This window comes from Myxocyprinus asiaticus, chromosome 4 (assembly GCF_019703515.2).
Source record: "Myxocyprinus asiaticus isolate MX2 ecotype Aquarium Trade chromosome 4, UBuf_Myxa_2, whole genome shotgun sequence".
Lineage (NCBI taxonomy): Eukaryota > Metazoa > Chordata > Actinopteri > Cypriniformes > Catostomidae > Myxocyprinus > Myxocyprinus asiaticus.
The window spans coordinates 61,584,852-61,602,455 of NC_059347.1; the positions used below are offsets into that span (position 1 = coordinate 61,584,852).

The 17,604-nt window shown below is 38.5% G+C and overlaps 1 protein-coding gene across 7 annotated transcripts in view; it reads left to right on the plus strand.

The window, feature by feature from the left end:
* LOC127433268 (cytosolic phospholipase A2 gamma-like) overlaps positions 1–17,604 on the plus strand; it is a 71,788-nt gene that overhangs the window by 39,777 nt on the left and 14,407 nt on the right. For 4 of the 7 annotated variants that reach the window (XM_051685021.1, XM_051685028.1, XM_051685047.1 and 1 more), the window contains exons 2-4: positions 16,292–16,317; positions 16,482–16,593; positions 16,796–16,932. In XM_051685021.1, coding sequence (XP_051540981.1) covers positions 16,292–16,317; positions 16,482–16,593; positions 16,796–16,932 — 275 coding nt within the window. Of the gene's footprint in view, positions 1–6,092; positions 6,215–15,514; positions 15,625–16,291; positions 16,318–16,481; positions 16,594–16,795; positions 16,933–17,604 lie in introns of those variants that run through there. The other 3 variants (XM_051685011.1, XM_051685036.1, XM_051685002.1) reach the window with 3 other exon arrangements.

Here is a 17,604-nt window from a genome sequence, read left to right on the forward strand (position 1 = left end):
TACAGGATGTTTTTATAGTACAATGACCTCTTACATGTCAAAAGATCAAGGGAATTTTGATTTCTCAGTTCATGACCCCTTTAAATTGATGGAAATGCATCTTTAGAGAAGCATGACATTGTGCCTCTGTGTTCTTTAACCGGAAATCAGTTTATAAATGTAACAACACCCCTCTAATTCACTAGGCTACAGATAACATGACTAGTCAGCTTATCTTAAATAAAAGGATTGTGGAATTTATCCAACCTCTCTGTATTCTTTGGGGTTTCTCTTCTATTCATTATAAATGAATAACTTGCACGTGTAGTGGACTAAAGCACTGAACTGGTATGCAAAAGGTTGTTGGTTCAATCCCCACAGCCACCACCATTGTGTCCTTGAGCAAGGCATTTAACTCCAGGTTGCTCCAGGGGGATTGTTCCTGTAATAAGGGCACTGTAAGTTGCTTAGGATAAAAGTGTCTACCAAATATGTAAAAATGCATGTTATATAATGCCCAAGTTCTTCTCAATCATTACTTAGAATAGCAAAGTGAGAACTTGGTAACCTATTAGAAATGAGTGAAGTATTACCACATCTTTCTGAAGGAATTGCTAATGATCTGGAACAGTATTCTTAAAGGAATATTCCGGGTTCAATATAAGTTAAGCTCAATTGACAGCATTTGTGGCATAATGTTGATTACCACAAAAAATTAATTTTGACTCATTCCTCCTTTTCTTATACAAAAGCAAAAATCGAGGTTACTGTGAGGCACTGACAATGGAAGTCAATGGGGCCAATTTTTGGAGAGTTTAAAGCTGCACCACATAATGTTTTTTGGTTAAAAATGAACAAATTGCCATTATTGATTGATTACATAAACAACCAGTGTTCAAAACAATGTCCTTACCTTCCCCCGATTCACTTCAGTAAGCCTATAAAAATGATTTGTATTTTGAGCTGTCGGGTCTGATTTGGCGTGAAATCGCTGGCTCATGTCCTTCCTCCTTGCTTCATTACGTCATGTCCGTAAACACAGGAAAGTACCACCGGCTGTCACATGTTAAATAACCAGGGCAACCAACAATATCAGAGGCAGGGCAGTAACGTAGTCAAACAGGCAAAGGATCGGGGCAGGCAGCAAAACAGCAATAGAGATAGTCCAGGCAAACACAGTAATAGGCAGGCAGCAGAGAATCGTACAAAGTAAATCCAAAGCAGAATCAAACACGGGTAGGTCAACAGAGTAAGTAATAACGCTCAGAAATGTAGCCGGGGCAAACAAGACTTCGCAATGAATGAACACACACATCCAGCTTAAATAGTCTGAGTGATATGAGGCAGGTGTAGGGTAATCAGTCCAGGCATGTGGGCACTTGGGAAGTGTAGTTCAATGTTAATATTCCGGTGAGTGAGACCTCCGGTGGTCGATTGAGGAATCTTCACTGGCGTTTGTGACAGTACATAATGTAAAAATAATAAAGTCTTCCATTGAACTCGTATCACGAGTTTCACCTCTTAAATTGACAAGTTTAGTAGGCTACAATACAAACATTAATATTAGATAAAGCACTTGAATAATCATATTAAAATATACTGGTAACTGGTGGTGATTGAGGAGAGTCCCCTGTTCTCTATGTAAAACAGCTTTGAGTGTATGTCAGAAAAGCGCTATACGAGTAAAATTCATTCATTCAAAATATGTACATGAGTGTTGTTTATCTTCATCAAAGCAAGTTATATGTCATTTTTAAATGTTTAATTGTGTAACATAATAATATCAACATGAAAGTAGCACATTATGACCCCGGCTCTGAATATCTTCCAGTCATGATCACACACATGATCCAGGTAACCTCAAATCATGAGATTAATCCGCCAGAACAGCAGTGTTGAAACACGACTGACGTAAAGTGTTCTTCCGCAAATTGCTTTCAACCACAGATGTCGCTAGAGAGCACAAAGTTACGTAGTGCAGCTTTAAATGCAGAAATGTGAAGCTTATAATTTTATAGAAGCACTTACATGAATTTGTCTGTTTGAACTCGTGTAGTTGTTTAAATTGTCAATTTAGGGTGTTGACATTACATCGTCATGGCAACGAAGTTGTAAAATTGGCTATAACTTTCCACAGATGCAGTTAGTAGTGATTTTATCATAGTAAAATCATGTTAACACACATATTATTCACATCTTGTGTCTGAACTTTTAAAACAGAGAGTATTTTAATGTTTACAGATTAACCCCTTTGGGTGCTTCTCACATGGAAGGCTACAGTCTAATTAGGCAGTGACCCGTCCTGCGGAGTCTGCTGGCTAGACTCCTCCTCAGCATTTAGCACTAGAATGAAACGGTCTAGTAAGTGCGCATGACAAACCATACAGTATGCTTAGAACCATATGATATTTTATTATGTTTAGAAAACCCATATACTTTAAAAAACAAGAAATATATTCTCAGTCTCTAAATTATTTTAGCAAAATGTTTTATTCACAAAGCTAGAGTCACTAAAAAAAAAGCTTTTATATAATACATTTTGCAACACTGATCTTAGAATTTATATTTAAATCCTTTCAATAATGAAACAATTTAACCCTAGACATGTAAAACCTATAAAACTTTTAAAGCTTTTCAAATTCATGTAACTGCCCTTTTATTAATTTTATTTATTTATTTATTTATTTATTGGTGCTTTGTATCTTCTAATTTGTTGTATTGTCTAAACTACTTGCATTTTTTTATGTTTGTAAATACCGTCATATCTGCAAATGCAAATAAAAACTTGAAGAGAGAGAAAAAAGTAAGCTGCGTCATAAAGGTTTCTGTCTCCCCGGTCTCGCGACTCGTTTCCACGCTTTTTTAAATAAATTGGGAAAGGTGCAAAGGATTGTGGGTGATTGAAGGCCACGAAGGATACACCTGATGCATCCTCCAAAATATGGCAAACGAAGGCTGCGATAATCAATATGTTTTGCCACAAATGCTCTCAATTGAGCTTAACCTGTTTTGAACCCGGAACATTCCTTTAAGTGTGTGTCACAGTAATACATTAATGAATGAGATCTTACTGAGTTCTTCCTTATGAGTTATTAGTTACCTTGAACAGTATAATAAAGTGAAAACCCATTATAAACCATTATTAGTAACTAAGATGTTACTTTTAAGTTTAATGTGTTAGCAATTTTTTTATACAATGGTATGCAAAAAAAGCAACCTTGCAACCTGGTCTCATAAAACGGACGTTACTACAACTACATTTTGCAAACTGACTTTTATATGCCATGTTCTACATTTCGCCACAATTTTCTGGTAAAATGAACACTAGATTCACTTTCACACAAATCACGAGAGCAACGGCTGATTATGAATTTACTCACCTACATATACACACTTATTCTAAAGTGATTAGCTAGTGGTAGCTGTCCTGATAGAGTGTTGGATTTTGAACTCAGAAGACTGAGGTTTGAGCCCAGCAAAACAGTCAAGCTGACACGTATCCATCTTATATTCACCTTAATAAAAACCTTGTCTGATTACTGGAGGAAATCGCAGCATAAACTCATTGTAAAGCAGGTAATTCTGTTTGCGAAAATGTTGCCATGGTCACGTAATGATAATGAGATCAGGCTGGTCCTGAGATATCTCACTGGTCTTCGCAAACAAAAATTTGGTCAGCCATTCAGAAGTCTTTAATGAGCTTTCTGCTTGTCAATTATTTTGCGCGTTGTTGTAGTTGACAGCAGATTAAAATTCATAACAGTTGTCAGTTGAGGGCACAATTTTGCTACTGTTATGTTTGATAACCATGAGAAGACACACTGCTGCTCTTCTGTTCGGTGATGGTCTCAAAAGAATCTTTGAAGGGCAGGATTTTGGAAAGAGGGGGCGTGTCCAATTCAACAGCTCAAGCCCTGCACACACATGCAGTGACTTTCAGCGACAAAGCAACTAGATCTCATTCATATTCAATGAGAGCTGGCGACTTCCAGCGACACGAGCGACAGCAACCTCTGGCAACTACATGTGGCCTTGGCGAGTGACACGACAAAATTTAACTTTATGCAAATGAGGAGCGACTTTCGGGAGCGACAACCAATAGGAGCGAAGATGGTGTTCACTGGCGCTCATGTCACCCCTCTCCTTTGAGATAATGGAGTCGAGTACAGGTGAGAGAAGTTTCTGTGAGCGATTTCACTGTTCTGTTTGATTCATCTGTAACCACATGCATGGATATATTAAAAAACCATGGAAAAGAAACTGTCAGCAGATTGAGTGAGTTTGATTTGTACATTAATAGATTGTTCATCTTACTAATGGTATCATGCAATGAGCACCCTTACAAAAAATCTAAATCAGCCGCAAATTAGCAGCTCGTTATTTTCACATGCAAATGAGCTTTATTTCTCTGCAAATATTTGCCTGAAGTTTACAGCTCTTTGCCGGTAGTAGTGAACCTCTGGCAAACCTTTGACAACAATGAACAATTTGCCACAAGTTTGCCGCAAAGCTCATTTGCATGTGAAAATTAGCAGTGGCGAATTTGCTCCAAGTTTGCGGCAAATTTGCCATGAACTCTCGATTTTCGTAAGGGTGCTGCAGGTTATGTAAAAACTCAACAAGAAAACTGAATCCTTGTCAAAGTAGAGTGATATCTTGGTTTCATTGTCAAAATGCTTCATCTGTGTTCAGATTTTCAAATGACATGGCCAGACTTGCAGTCCACCAATAATGTTACAGCGACATCAGTAGAAACAGCCACTAGAGACTTCACAGTACAGAGACCTGGATGAAGGAACACCACCTGCAACTTAACTCAGCCAAGACTGAACTCCTTGTCTTTCCAGCCAACCCTCCTGTTGAACACAACATCACCGTGCAGCTGGGTTCAACTACAGTAACGCCTTCCAAAATGGTCAGAAATCTAGGGGTAACCATCGTTAACAAACTAAATTTCACAGACCACATCTCAAAGACAGCACAATTGTGTAGATTTACACTCTACAATATCAGGAAGATAAGACCCTTCCTCTCTGAACATGCCGTACAACTTCTTGTTCAGTCACTTGTCATATCTAGACTGGACTACTGTAACGCTCTCATTGCAGACCTCCCTGCATGTGCAGTTAGACCCCTGCAAATGATCCAGAATGCAGCAGCACGTCTGGTCTTTAATGAACCAAAGAGAGCTCATGTTACACCACTCCTTGTCTCTCTTCACTGGCTGCCGGTTGATGCACGTATCAAGTTCAAGTCTCTGATACTGGCATACAGAACAGTCACTGGGTCTGCTCCAGCATACCTAAAATCATTTCTGCAGAGCTACGCGCCCACTAGAAGCCTGTGGTCGGCTAAGGAACGTCGCCCTGTTGTACCAACACAAAGAGGCACCAAAACACTTTCCCGGATTTTCAGCTTCATCGTACCACGTTGGTGGAATGACCCAACTCCATCTGTGAAGCTGACTCACTTTCTGTCTTCAAAAAACGGCTAAAAACACATCTGTTCCATGAGCACTTAACCAGTCACTAAAGCTGCACTTTAATCTGTTTTGAATGCTATTCTGATGCTAGTGAAACTTGTAATACATCACTTTTCATACCACTGTCTCCTTAAGGTGATTCACTTGTAATGTGTTCCTCTTTTTTAAGTCGCTTTGGATAAAAGTGTCTGCCAAATGAATAAATGTAAATGTAAAATGAGACTAGCGACATCAAGCGATAAAGTCGTTGCATGTGTGTACGGGGCTTCAGTCTCATGGAAGTTCCAGAACGGCTTAAATCAATTAAAGCACCTTTAATATTGAACACTATATAAATAATATATTATTATATATATTATATTTATTGTATACTGTGTATTCTATATTGTGTGTATTGTATACTGTACAGTGTATGTTATTATTTGTATATTGTGTTGAGTAATTATGTGTATATCAGATATGTAAATTGTTTGACAGTTGTCTCATCACTGTCACGACTACTATGTTGCTTGGAACCGTAACCAAGTATTTCACACACTATTGCACTTGTGCAATCTCTTTATCTGGTTTCATTTCTTCATGGCCTCCACCTCCACTCTTGATGATGACATTCAGGATGACATGAAGCCTTTTAATATCAAAGCCCTATAAAAGAGCTTCTTCCACTCTTTTTGGAGAGATAACAGCTGTTGGGTTGTTATTGAAGACAGTGTTGCTGGTGAAGTCCCAGGATTTTACAAGAATACAAGAAAAGTGAGTATGCTTTAAAGCCCCCATACATCAGCTTTAGATAATGTCTTTTCAGCAGTAACAGGGCAGTTAAAAGGCTTAATGTCAATATAACTGAGTAAAAACAGTAGTGCCAATAATTCCAGGCCTTTTCAGGAAGCTTTAATGCTAAATAAATACATAAATAAAGTGGGCAATAACAATGACCTGCACACTACAGTAGTGGCCAAAAATATTGGCACCCTTGGTAAATATGCACAAAGAAGGCAGTGAAAAAAAATCTGCATTGTTTAGCCTTTTGATCTTTCATTCAAAAAATTCACAAAAATCTAACCTTTTATTAAAATAAAACAATTGAAAGAGGAGAAATATCTCATTATTAAATAAATATTTTTTCTCCAAAACACGTTGGCCATAATTTTTGGCACCCTTTTATTTAATACTTTTTGCAACCTCCCTTTGCCAAGATAACAGCTCTGAGTCTTCTCTTATAATGCCTAATGAGGTTGGAGAACACATGGCAAGTGATCTGAGATCATTCTTCCATACAGAATCTCTCCAGATCCTTCAAATTCAGAGGTGCATGTTAGTGGACTCTCTTCTTCAGTTCACCACACAGGTGTTCTATGGGGTTCAGGTCAGGGGACTGGGATGGCCATGGCAGAACCTTGATTTTGTGGTCAGTGAACCATTTTTGTGTTTATTTTTATGTGTGTTTTGGATCATTGTCCTGCTGGAAGATCCAGACAGGGCCCATTGTAAGCTTTCTGGCAGAGGCAGTCAGATTTTGATTTAGGATCTGTTGGTATATGATAGAGTCCATGATGCCATGTATCCAAACAAGATATCCAGGACCTCTGGCAGAAAAACAGCCCCACAACATTAAAGATCCAGCACCACATTTAACCATGGGCATTGGGTACTTCATCTCTGTGTGTGCCAAACCCATCTCTGGTGTTTGCTGCCAAAAAGCATTTTTTGTTTCATCTGATCATAAAACCCGGTCGCATTTGAAGCTCCATTATTGTCTGGCAAACTGAAGACACTTGAGTTTGTTGTTGGATGAGAGCAGAGGCCCATGAAACCCTCCCAAACAACTTGTGGTGATGTAGGTGATGTCTGATTTTTTTTTGAGACTTTCTGACTCCAAGACCCAACTAATTTCTGAAATTCTCAGCTGTGATCCTTGGAGATTCTATAGCCACTTAAACCATCCTCCTCACTGTGCATGGAGACAATATAGACACACGTCCTCTTTCAGGCCAATTCTTAAGATCTCCAGTTGATTGGAACTTGTTAATTATTGCCCTGATGGTGGAAATGGGCATTTACAGTTGTCCAGACTGGAAGCATCCGTTGCTGTGGCAGAGCAACTTTATTATCCCGTCCGTCTGAAATAAAATTATTTTAATTCTCAAATATCAGCTCATAGTTGATTGGTCCATGTTTGCTGCACATTATTTAGAATTATTTACTTCTCAGTCTGCTGCAGTGCATCAAGGGAACGCATTCTGTGTAAACAGGATGGATAACATTTATAACACTGTTCTTTCATTAATAGGTAACCAAGCGACGCTGACTACCACCCCTGGAGTCACAAGTTCGAATCCAGGGTGTGCGAGTGACGCCAGCCAGGTCTCCTAAGCAACCAAATTGGCCCGGTTGCTAAGGAGGGTAGAAAAACTTGGGGTCACATGGGGTAACCTCCTCGTGGTCGTGATTAAGTGGTTCTCACTCTCAATGGGGCGTGTGGTAAGTTGTGCATGGATCGCGGAGAGTAGCATGAGCCTCCACATGCTGTGAGTCTCCGTGGTGTCATGCACAACGAGTCACATGATAAAATGCACGGATTGACGGTCTCAGAAGCGGAGGCAACTGAGACTTGTCCTCCTCCACCCGGATTGAGGTGAGTAACAGCGCCACCACGAGGACCTATTAAGTAGTGGGAATTGGGCATTCCAAAATTGGGGAGAAAAGGGTATAAAAATAAAAAAATAAATACAAAAATAGAAACAATATGTAACCAAGCAGCAATTAATGCAGGACAAATGAGTAGTAATACATTAACACTTAAGTCACCACTATTAACTAATATGGAAACACAATTAACTAATAGAGTGGTGGTGGTGTAGTGGGCTAAAGCACAGAACTTGCAAGCAAAAGATTGCCAGGTCAATCCCCACAGCCACCACAATTGTGTCCTTGAGCAAGGCACTTAACTCCAGGTTTCTCTGGGGGGATTGTCCCTGTAATAAGGGCACTGTAAGTCACTTTGGATAAAAGCATCTGCCAAATGCATAAATGTAATCACAGTATGTAATATCAAACTGATGATGGTGGTAGTTCTTCACTATAAACAACCCAATAATTACTGAATATTATTTGCCTCATTAAAAACTACCAATTAATTACTCATTGTGTTGGCTAACAACATAACCCCTCAAAATCCAGTGTCTGAGAAGTGCCTTTTTTTATTTTGTACAGTTCTCTGAGGTCCACTTATAATGTTATCAAGATTTTTACATTAAAAAAACATCATAATTTAGAAGTAATAGGCTATTTTCTGTCCTGTTTTGACCCCCCTCATCGTAACACACCATTTGAATAGGCGTGGTGGATTGTAGACTCGGAAGTAAACGCCCACTGGTATGATTGGCTAACTGTGGCAGCAGGGGCGTGGTCAAGCATCTCTCCGGAGAGAGAAAGCGGTAAGGGCGCTTACACCTGAGCCCAATTGTCTAACACCTGTCTCTAATTTCAGTGAGCAAGGGGAGAGCGGCATAAAGAGAGCAACACAACGCTCAGTGGGGGGAGACTGGATATGACAGAGGCGAGCCAGAGCAACGATTCCCGAGTAGTGAAAGTTATTTGTAGAAACAGTGTGTGTGTTAGGGTTTAAAGAGTGTATAAAGGTAACTGTAAAGTGGTGTCAAGGAAGAGGGGAAATAAAGCATCACCTGAAGAAGGAAAACTGCTTCTTGCGTCCTCTTTTACACTAACAGTTTTGCATATTTAAAAATCCTACATCCTTCATAGATGAACGCTGCTGTGATTTAGGTTAAAAACGCATAAATACTCAGTACATGTCAAACGATCTGTAATAACAGACAAAGCAATAGTGACCACATAATAAAAACAGTTACTCAAACTTGTGTGGTGCCACATTACTGTCGGATCCAGTATAGTCGGCACAACATCGTCTTTTAGTTTCAATCTTTCTGAAAATCCTGCATCGAACTGTACCTTTTTTGTAAACGAATCCACGGTAAAATGAAGTTAACAAAAGTTCTTACTGACACGGTCTGGAACTTCATTAAAAATAAAGTTCATCCACTCTTTCCTAATGTTGGGATCAGACGAAAGGCAATGCGAAGACTGTGCTTTTCCACAACTTGGCAATGCACAGCGTCTTGTTGACTTTGGAGCCATCTTTATCGTTTGGTTTCTGCGTAGACCTGCGTTTGCCTCTCTCGTTATTTACCTACTACATGGGTGAATCGGTGGGCGGGGCTAAACAGGCAGTGATGTAGAAGCAGGCGTTGACCTTCTTCTGCGGAGGCGGTGTTTAGCCACACTATTACGTAATAAAGTGGCACATTCCACATCCTGTCGTTTTGGCAGATTGGCTTCAATATAAGCTGTTTTTAGACTAAAGAGAAAGTTTTGAGTTCTGAAACTTACAGGATGTTTTTATAGTACAATGACCTCTTACATGTCAAAAGATTACTTAGAATAGCAAAGTGAAAACTTGGTAACCTATTAGAAATGAGTGAAGTATTACCACATCTTTCTGAAGGAATTGCTAATGATCTGGAACAGTATTCTTAAAGGAATATTCCGGGTTCAATACAAGTTAAGCTCAATTGACAGCATTTGTGGCATAATGTTGATTACCACAAAAAATTAATTTTGACTCATTCCTCCTTTTCTTAAAAAAAAGCAAAAATCGAGGTTAATGTGAGGCACTGACAATGGAAGTCAATGGGGCCAATTTTTGGAGAGTTTAAAGCTGCACCACATAAGATGTTTTTTGGTTAAAAATGAACAAATTGCCATTATTGATTGATTACATAAACAACCAGTGTTCAAAACAATGTCCTTACCTTCCCCCGATTCACTTCAGTAAGCCTATAAAAATGATTTGTATTTTGAGCTGTCGGGTCTGATTTGGCGTGAAATCGCTGGCTTATGTCCTTCCTCCTTGCTTCATTACGTCATGTCCGTAAACACAGGAAAGAAGTACCGGCTGTCACATGTTAAATAACCAGGGCAACCAACAATATCAGAGGCAGGGCAGTAACGTAGTCAAACAGGCAAAGGATCGGGGCAGGCAGCAAAACAGCAATAGAGATAGTCCAGGCAAACACAGTAATAGGCAGCCAGCAGAGAATCGTACAAAGTAAATCCAAAGCAGAATCAAACACGGGTAGGTCAACAGAGTAAGTAATAACGCTCAGAAATGTAGCCGGGGCAAACAAGACTTCGCAATGAATGAACACACACATCCAGCTTAAATAGTCTGAGTGATATGAGGCAGGTGTAGGGTAATCAGTCCAGGCATGTGGGCACTTGGGAAGTGTAGTTCAATGTTAATATTCCGGTGAGTGAGACCTCCGGTGGTCGATTGAGGAATCTTCACCGGCGTTTGTGACAGTACATAATGTAAAAATAATAAAGTCTTCCATTGAACTCGTATCACGAGTTTCACCTCTTAAATTGACAAGTTTAGCAGGCTACAATACAAACATTAATATTAGATAAAGCACTTGAATAATCATATTAAAATATACTGGTAACTGGTGGTGATTGAGGAGAGTCCCCTGTTCTCTATGTAAAACAGCTTTGAGTGTAGTGTCAGAAAAGCGCTATACAAGTAAAATTCAGTCATTCAAAATATGTACATGAGTGTTGTTTATCTTCATCAAAGCAAGTTATATTTAATTTTTAAATGTTTAATTGTGTAACATAATAATATCAACATGAAAGTAGCACATTATGACCCCGGCTCTGAATAGCTTCCAGTCATGATCACACACATGATCCAGGTAACCTCAAATCATGAGATTAATCCGCCAGAACAGCAGTGTTGAAACACGACTGACGTAAAGTGTTCTTCCGCAAATTGCTTTCAACCACAGATGTCGCTAGAGAGCACAAAGTTACGTAGTGCAGCTTTAAATGCAGAAATGTGAAGCTTATAATTTTATAGAAGCACTTACATGAATTTGTCTGTTTGAACTCGTGTAGTTGTTTAAATTGTCAATTTAGGGTGTTGACATTACATCGTCATGGCAACGAAGTTGTAAAATTGGCTATAACTTTCCACAGATGCAGTTAGTAGTGATTTTATCATAGTAAAATCATGTTAACACACATATTATTCACATCTTGTGTCTGAACTTTTAAAACAGAGAGTATTTTAATGTTTACAGATTAACCCCTTTGGGTGCTTCTCACATGGAAGGCTACAGTCTAATTAGGCAGTGACCCGTCCTGCGGAGTCTGCTGGCTAGACTCCTCCTCAGCATTTAGCACTAGAATGAAACGGTCTAGTAAGTGCGCATGACAAACCATACAGTATGCTTAGAACCATATGATATTTTATTATGTTTAGAAAACCCATATACTTTAAAAAACAAGAAATATATTCTCAGTCTCTAAATTATTTTAGCAAAATGTTTTATTCACAAAGCTAGAGTCACTAAAAAAAAAGCTTTTATATAATACATTTTGCAACACTGATCTTAGAATTTATATTTAAATCCTTTCAATAATGAAACAATTTAACCCTAGACATGTAAAACCTATAAAACTTTTAAAGCTTTTCAAATTCATGTAACTGCCCTTTTATTAATTTTATTTATTTTTTTATTTATTTATTGGTGCTTTGTATCTTCTAATTTGTTGTATTGTCTAAACTACTTGCATTTTTTTATGTTTGTAAATACCGTCATATCTGCAAATGCAAATAAAAACTTGAAGAGAGAGAAAAAAGTAAGCTGCGTCATAAAGGTTTCTGCCTCCCCGGTCTCGCGACTCATTTCCACGCTTTTTTAAATAAATTGGGAAAGGTGCAAAGGATTGTGGGTGATTGAAGGCCACGAAGGATACACCTGATGCATCCTCCAAAATATGGCAAACGAAGGCTGCGAAACGAGGCTGTGATAATCAATATGTTTTGCCACAAATGCTCTCAATTGAGCTTAACCTGTGTTGAACCCGGAACATTCCTTTAAGTGTGTGTCACAGTAATACATTAATGAATGAGATCTTACTGAGTTCTTCCTTATGAGTTATTAGTTACCTTGAACAGTATAATAAAATGAAAACCCATTATAAACCATTATTAGTAACTAAGATGTTACTTGTAAGTTTAATGTGTTAGCAATTTTTTTATGCAATGGTATGCAAAAAAAGCAACCTTGCAACCTGGTCTCATAGAATGGACGTTACTACAACTACATTTTGCAAACTGACTTTTATATGCCATGTTCTACATTTCGCCACAATTTTCTGGTAAAATGAACACTAGATTCACTTTCACACAAATCACGAGGACAACGGCTGATTATGAATTTACTCACCTACATATACACACTTATTCTAAAGTGATTAGCTAGTGGTAGCTCTCCTGATAGAGTGTTGGATTTTGAACTCAGAAGACTGAGGTTTGAGCCCAGCAAAACACTCAAGCTGACACGTATCCATCTTATATTCACCTTAATAAAAACCTTGTCTGATTACTGGAGGAAATCGCAGCATAAACTCATTGTAAAGCAGGTAATTCTGTTTGCGAAAATGTTGCCATGGTCACGTAATGATAATGAGATCAGGCTGGTCCTGAGATATCTCACTGGTCTTCGCAAACAAAAATTGGTCAGCCATTCAAAGTCTTTAATGAGCTTTCTGCTTGTCAATTATTTTGCGCGTTGTTGTAGTTGACAGCAGATTAAAATTAATAACAGTTGTCAGTTGAGGGCACAATTTTGCTACTGTTATGTTTGATAACCATGAGAAGACACACTGCTGCTCTTCTGCTCGGCGATGGTCTCAAAAGAATCTTTGAAGGGCAGGATTTTGGAAAGAGGGGGCGTGTCCAATTCAACAGCTCAAGCCCTGTACACACATGCAGTGACTTTCAGCGACAAAGCAACTAGATCTCATTCATATTCAATGAGAGCTGGCGACTTCCAGCGACACGAGCGACAGCAACCTCTGGCAACTACATGTGGCCTTGGCGAGTGACACGACAAAATTTAACTTTATGCAAATGAGGAGCGACTTTCGGGAGCGACAACCAATAGGAGCGAAGATGGTGTTCACTGGAGCTCATGTCACCCCTCTCCTTTGAGATAATGGAGTCGAGTACAGGTGAGAGAAGTTTCTGTGAGCGATTTCAGTGTTCTGTTTGATTCATCTGTAACCACATGCATGGATATATTAAAAAACCATGGAAAAGAAACTGTCAGCAGATTGAGTGAGTTTGATTTGTACATTAATAGATTGTTTATCTTACTAATGGTATCATGCAATGAGCACCCTTACAAAAAATCTAAATCAGCCGCAAATTAGCAGCTCGTTATTTTCACATGCAAATGAGCTTTATTTCTCTGCAAATATTTGCCTGAAGTTTACAGCTCTTTGCCAGTAGTGGTGAAACTCTGGCAAACCTTTGGCAACAATGAACAATTTGCCGCAAGTTTGCCGCAAAGCTCATTTGCATGTGAAAATTAGCAGTGGCGAATTTGCTCCAAGTTTGCGGCAAATTTGCCATGAACTCTCGATTTTCGTAAGGGTGCTGCAGGTTATGTAAAAACTCAACAAGAAAACTGAATCCTTGTCAAAGTAGAGTGATATCTTGGTTTCATTGTCAAAATGCCTCATCTGTGTTCAGATTTTCAAATGACATGGCCAGACTTGCAGTCCACCAATAATGTTACAGCGACATCAGTAGAAACAGCCACTAGAGACTTCACAGTACAGAGACCTGGATGAAGGAACACCACCTGCAACTTAACTCAGCCAAGACTGAACTCCTTGTCTTTCCAGCCAACCCTCCTGTTGAACACAACATCACCGTGCAGCTGGGTTCAACTACAGTAACGCCTTCCAAAATGGTCAGAAATCTAGGGGTAACCATCGTTAACAAACTAAATTTCACAGACCACATCTCAAAGACAGCACAATTGTGTAGATTTACACTCTACAATATCAGGAAGATAAGACCCTTCCTCTCTGAACATGCCGCACAACTTCTTGTTCAGTCACTTGTCATATCTAGACTGGACTACTGTAACGCTCTCATTGCAGACCTCCCTGCATGTGCAATTAGACCCCTGCAAATGATCCAGAATGCAGCAGCACGTCTGGTCTTTAATGAACCAAAGAGAGCTCATGTTACACCACTCCTTGTCTCTCTTCACTGGCTGCCGGTTGATGCACGTATCAAGTTCAAGTCTCTGATACTGGCATACAGAACAGTCACTGGGTCTGCTCCAGCATACCTAAAATCATTTCTGCAGAGCTACGCGCCCACTAGAAGCCTGCGGTCGGCTAAGGAACGTCGCCCTGTTGTACCAACACAAAGAGGCACCAAAACACTTTCCCGGATTTTCAGCTTCATCGTACCACGTTGGTGGAATGACCTTCCCAACTCCATCCGTGAAGCTGACTCACTTTCTGTCTTCAAAAACGGCTAAAAACACATCTGTTCCATGAGCACTTAACCAGTCACTAAAGCTGCACTTTAATCTGTTTTGAATGCTATTCTGATGCTAGTGAAACTTGTAATAAAGCACTTTTCGTACCACTGTCTCCTTAAGATGATTCACTTGTAATGTATTCCTCTTTTTTAAGTCGCTTTGGATAAAAGTGTCTGCCAAATGAATAAATGTAAATGTAAAATGAGACTAGCGACATCAAGCGATAAAGTCGTTGCATGTGTGTACGGGGCTTCAGTCTCATGGAAGTTCCAGAATGGCTTAAATCACTTACAGCACCTTTAATATTGAACACTATATAAATAATATATTATTATATATATTATATTTATTGTATACTATGTATTCTATATTGTGTGTATTGTATACTGTACAGTGTATGTTATTATTTGTATATTGTGTTGAGTAATTATTTGTATATCAGATATGTAAATTGTGTTGTCTCATCACTGTCACGACTACTATGTTGCTTGGAACCGTAACCAAGTATTTCACACACTATTGCACTTGTGCAATCTCTTTATCTGGTTTCATTTCTTCATGGCCTCCACCTCCACTCTTGATGATGACATTCAGGATGACATGAAGCCTTTTAACATCAAAGCCCTATAAAAGAGCTTCTTCCACTCTTTTTGGAGAGATAACAGCTGTTGGGTTGTTACTGAAGACAGTGTTGCTGGTGAAGTCCCAGTATTTAACAAGAATACAAGAATAGTGAGTATGCTTTAAAGCCCCCATACATCAGCTTTAGATAATGTCTTTTCAGCAGTAACAGGGCAGTTAAAAGGCTTAATGTCAAAATAACTGAGTAAAAACAGTAGTGCCAATAATAGCTTTAATGCTAAAGAAATAAATAAAGTGGACAATAACAATGACCTGCACACTAGCAAAAGTGTATGAATTCATGGTGAAAATGGAAAACTCTTGTTTTGACGGATGTTGCTTTGAGAAATTATTTTGATTCTAACTTTATGTGCTTGACAAAAAGCAACTTGTTAGCAACTTTTAAATGTTTTAAAGCTCAATAGTTTTAAAATTTATGGTTGTGGTATGACTGTAATTTATGTTGTATTTTGTATTGAAATGTATGCACTGTATATAACAGATTTGTATTTAGATTTGCACTACTTATGTAAGAGTGTGTGTATGTGTGTATGTATATATATATATATATATATATACAGGGTTGTGAGGGTTACTTTTGAAATGTATTCCACTACAGATTACAGAATACATGCTGTAAAATGTAATTTGTAATGTATTCCGTTAGATTACTCAAGGTCAGTAATGTAATCTAAATACTTGTACTTCATAAGATTTTGCCCTAAACAGTTCTGAAATGATACAAATTTACTTTCATGTCTACTCTATTGCTTTATAGATGAGTGCATCCAAACTCCCGAAAAGGTAATCCTGTTTAGATTGTCAGAATATTGGATTCCACATCTCTCTCTTTTTATTTATATACATTTATAAAGAATTAATTTATATAAATTAATCATCTCAGTAATTGTGAGAATAACTCAAAAGTTACACTGCAGCACTTGTATGTCTGTGTATGGCTCCTGCAGCAGTGCGGTGAGAACCGGCCACTCTCTGAATAAGAACGAGGAAGAGTTTGTAAACAGTAGGAGAGACATAGTTCTACAATGCCTTACGACGCTCAAGATAAGCTGGAGTCAGGTAAAACATCCAGGAAAACCTTTTGTTATGCTTTGTTACTTCTGTCTGGCTATACTTTCTTGAAATGACCTAAAAGTTTTGTTGTGGCAAAGGAACACTAGATGTCTGCAAAGTCCAACATCAGTTTCCCGGAACAATGATGCCATTAGGGCTGATTGTGGTTGAGTGTATGAGAGCTGTGGTATGTGGGTTTCATGAGCAGGTGCCAAAAATTGCATTGCTGGGTTCTGGAGGAGGAGAACGAGCCATGGTGGGTTTGCTGGGATCCCTGGATCAACTCGGCAAAGAAGGTCTTCTGGACTGTTTCCTCTATCTGAGTGGAGTCTCTGGATCTACCTGGTACTGACCCAGACAAAAGCACACAGATAGCCTGGGGCCGTATGGATAAAACTTCTCAGACAAGCTCTTAATAATAGTCTAAAGCTTTGACTTAAGTGCCAAAACATTCTTAGCAAAAATAGGCCTTGTGTAAGAGTAGGAGATTTTTATAAAGATGCTAAAGGTAACTTTCAGCAAAGTCTAAGCCTGATTTTTAAGTGCTGACTGAGATGACACTTAAGTGTAGGAAGTAAGGACTACATTGATGTCTACCGAAAATAGCCACCCTAAACCAAGGAATCAGCCAATAGTGAGCCTGCAAGGATATTACATCAGAGCAGCATGACACCATTCATTCATAATTTAATACAAAACATTATAAAAATATTTAGCAATATAAATCAATTTATATATAGCAATTTAAACTGCATATTACTTTTCATATTATCAAAGCAAAAGAACAACATTTTAATGTAGGACAATTTAAATCATTAATTTAAATGATAGCAAATAAACCAAACTCGTTGTTATAATCCCATTACTTTGTGTTACATGTAAGATTTCAAACATGGTTGAATTTACAAGGTAAATCTGGCAGGTAACACGCATATGTGTGCATGCACTTGCATATTTGAAGTAACAAAACATTTTGAAAAATGACAATTGCATGACTTTGAGTTTATAATATTTACT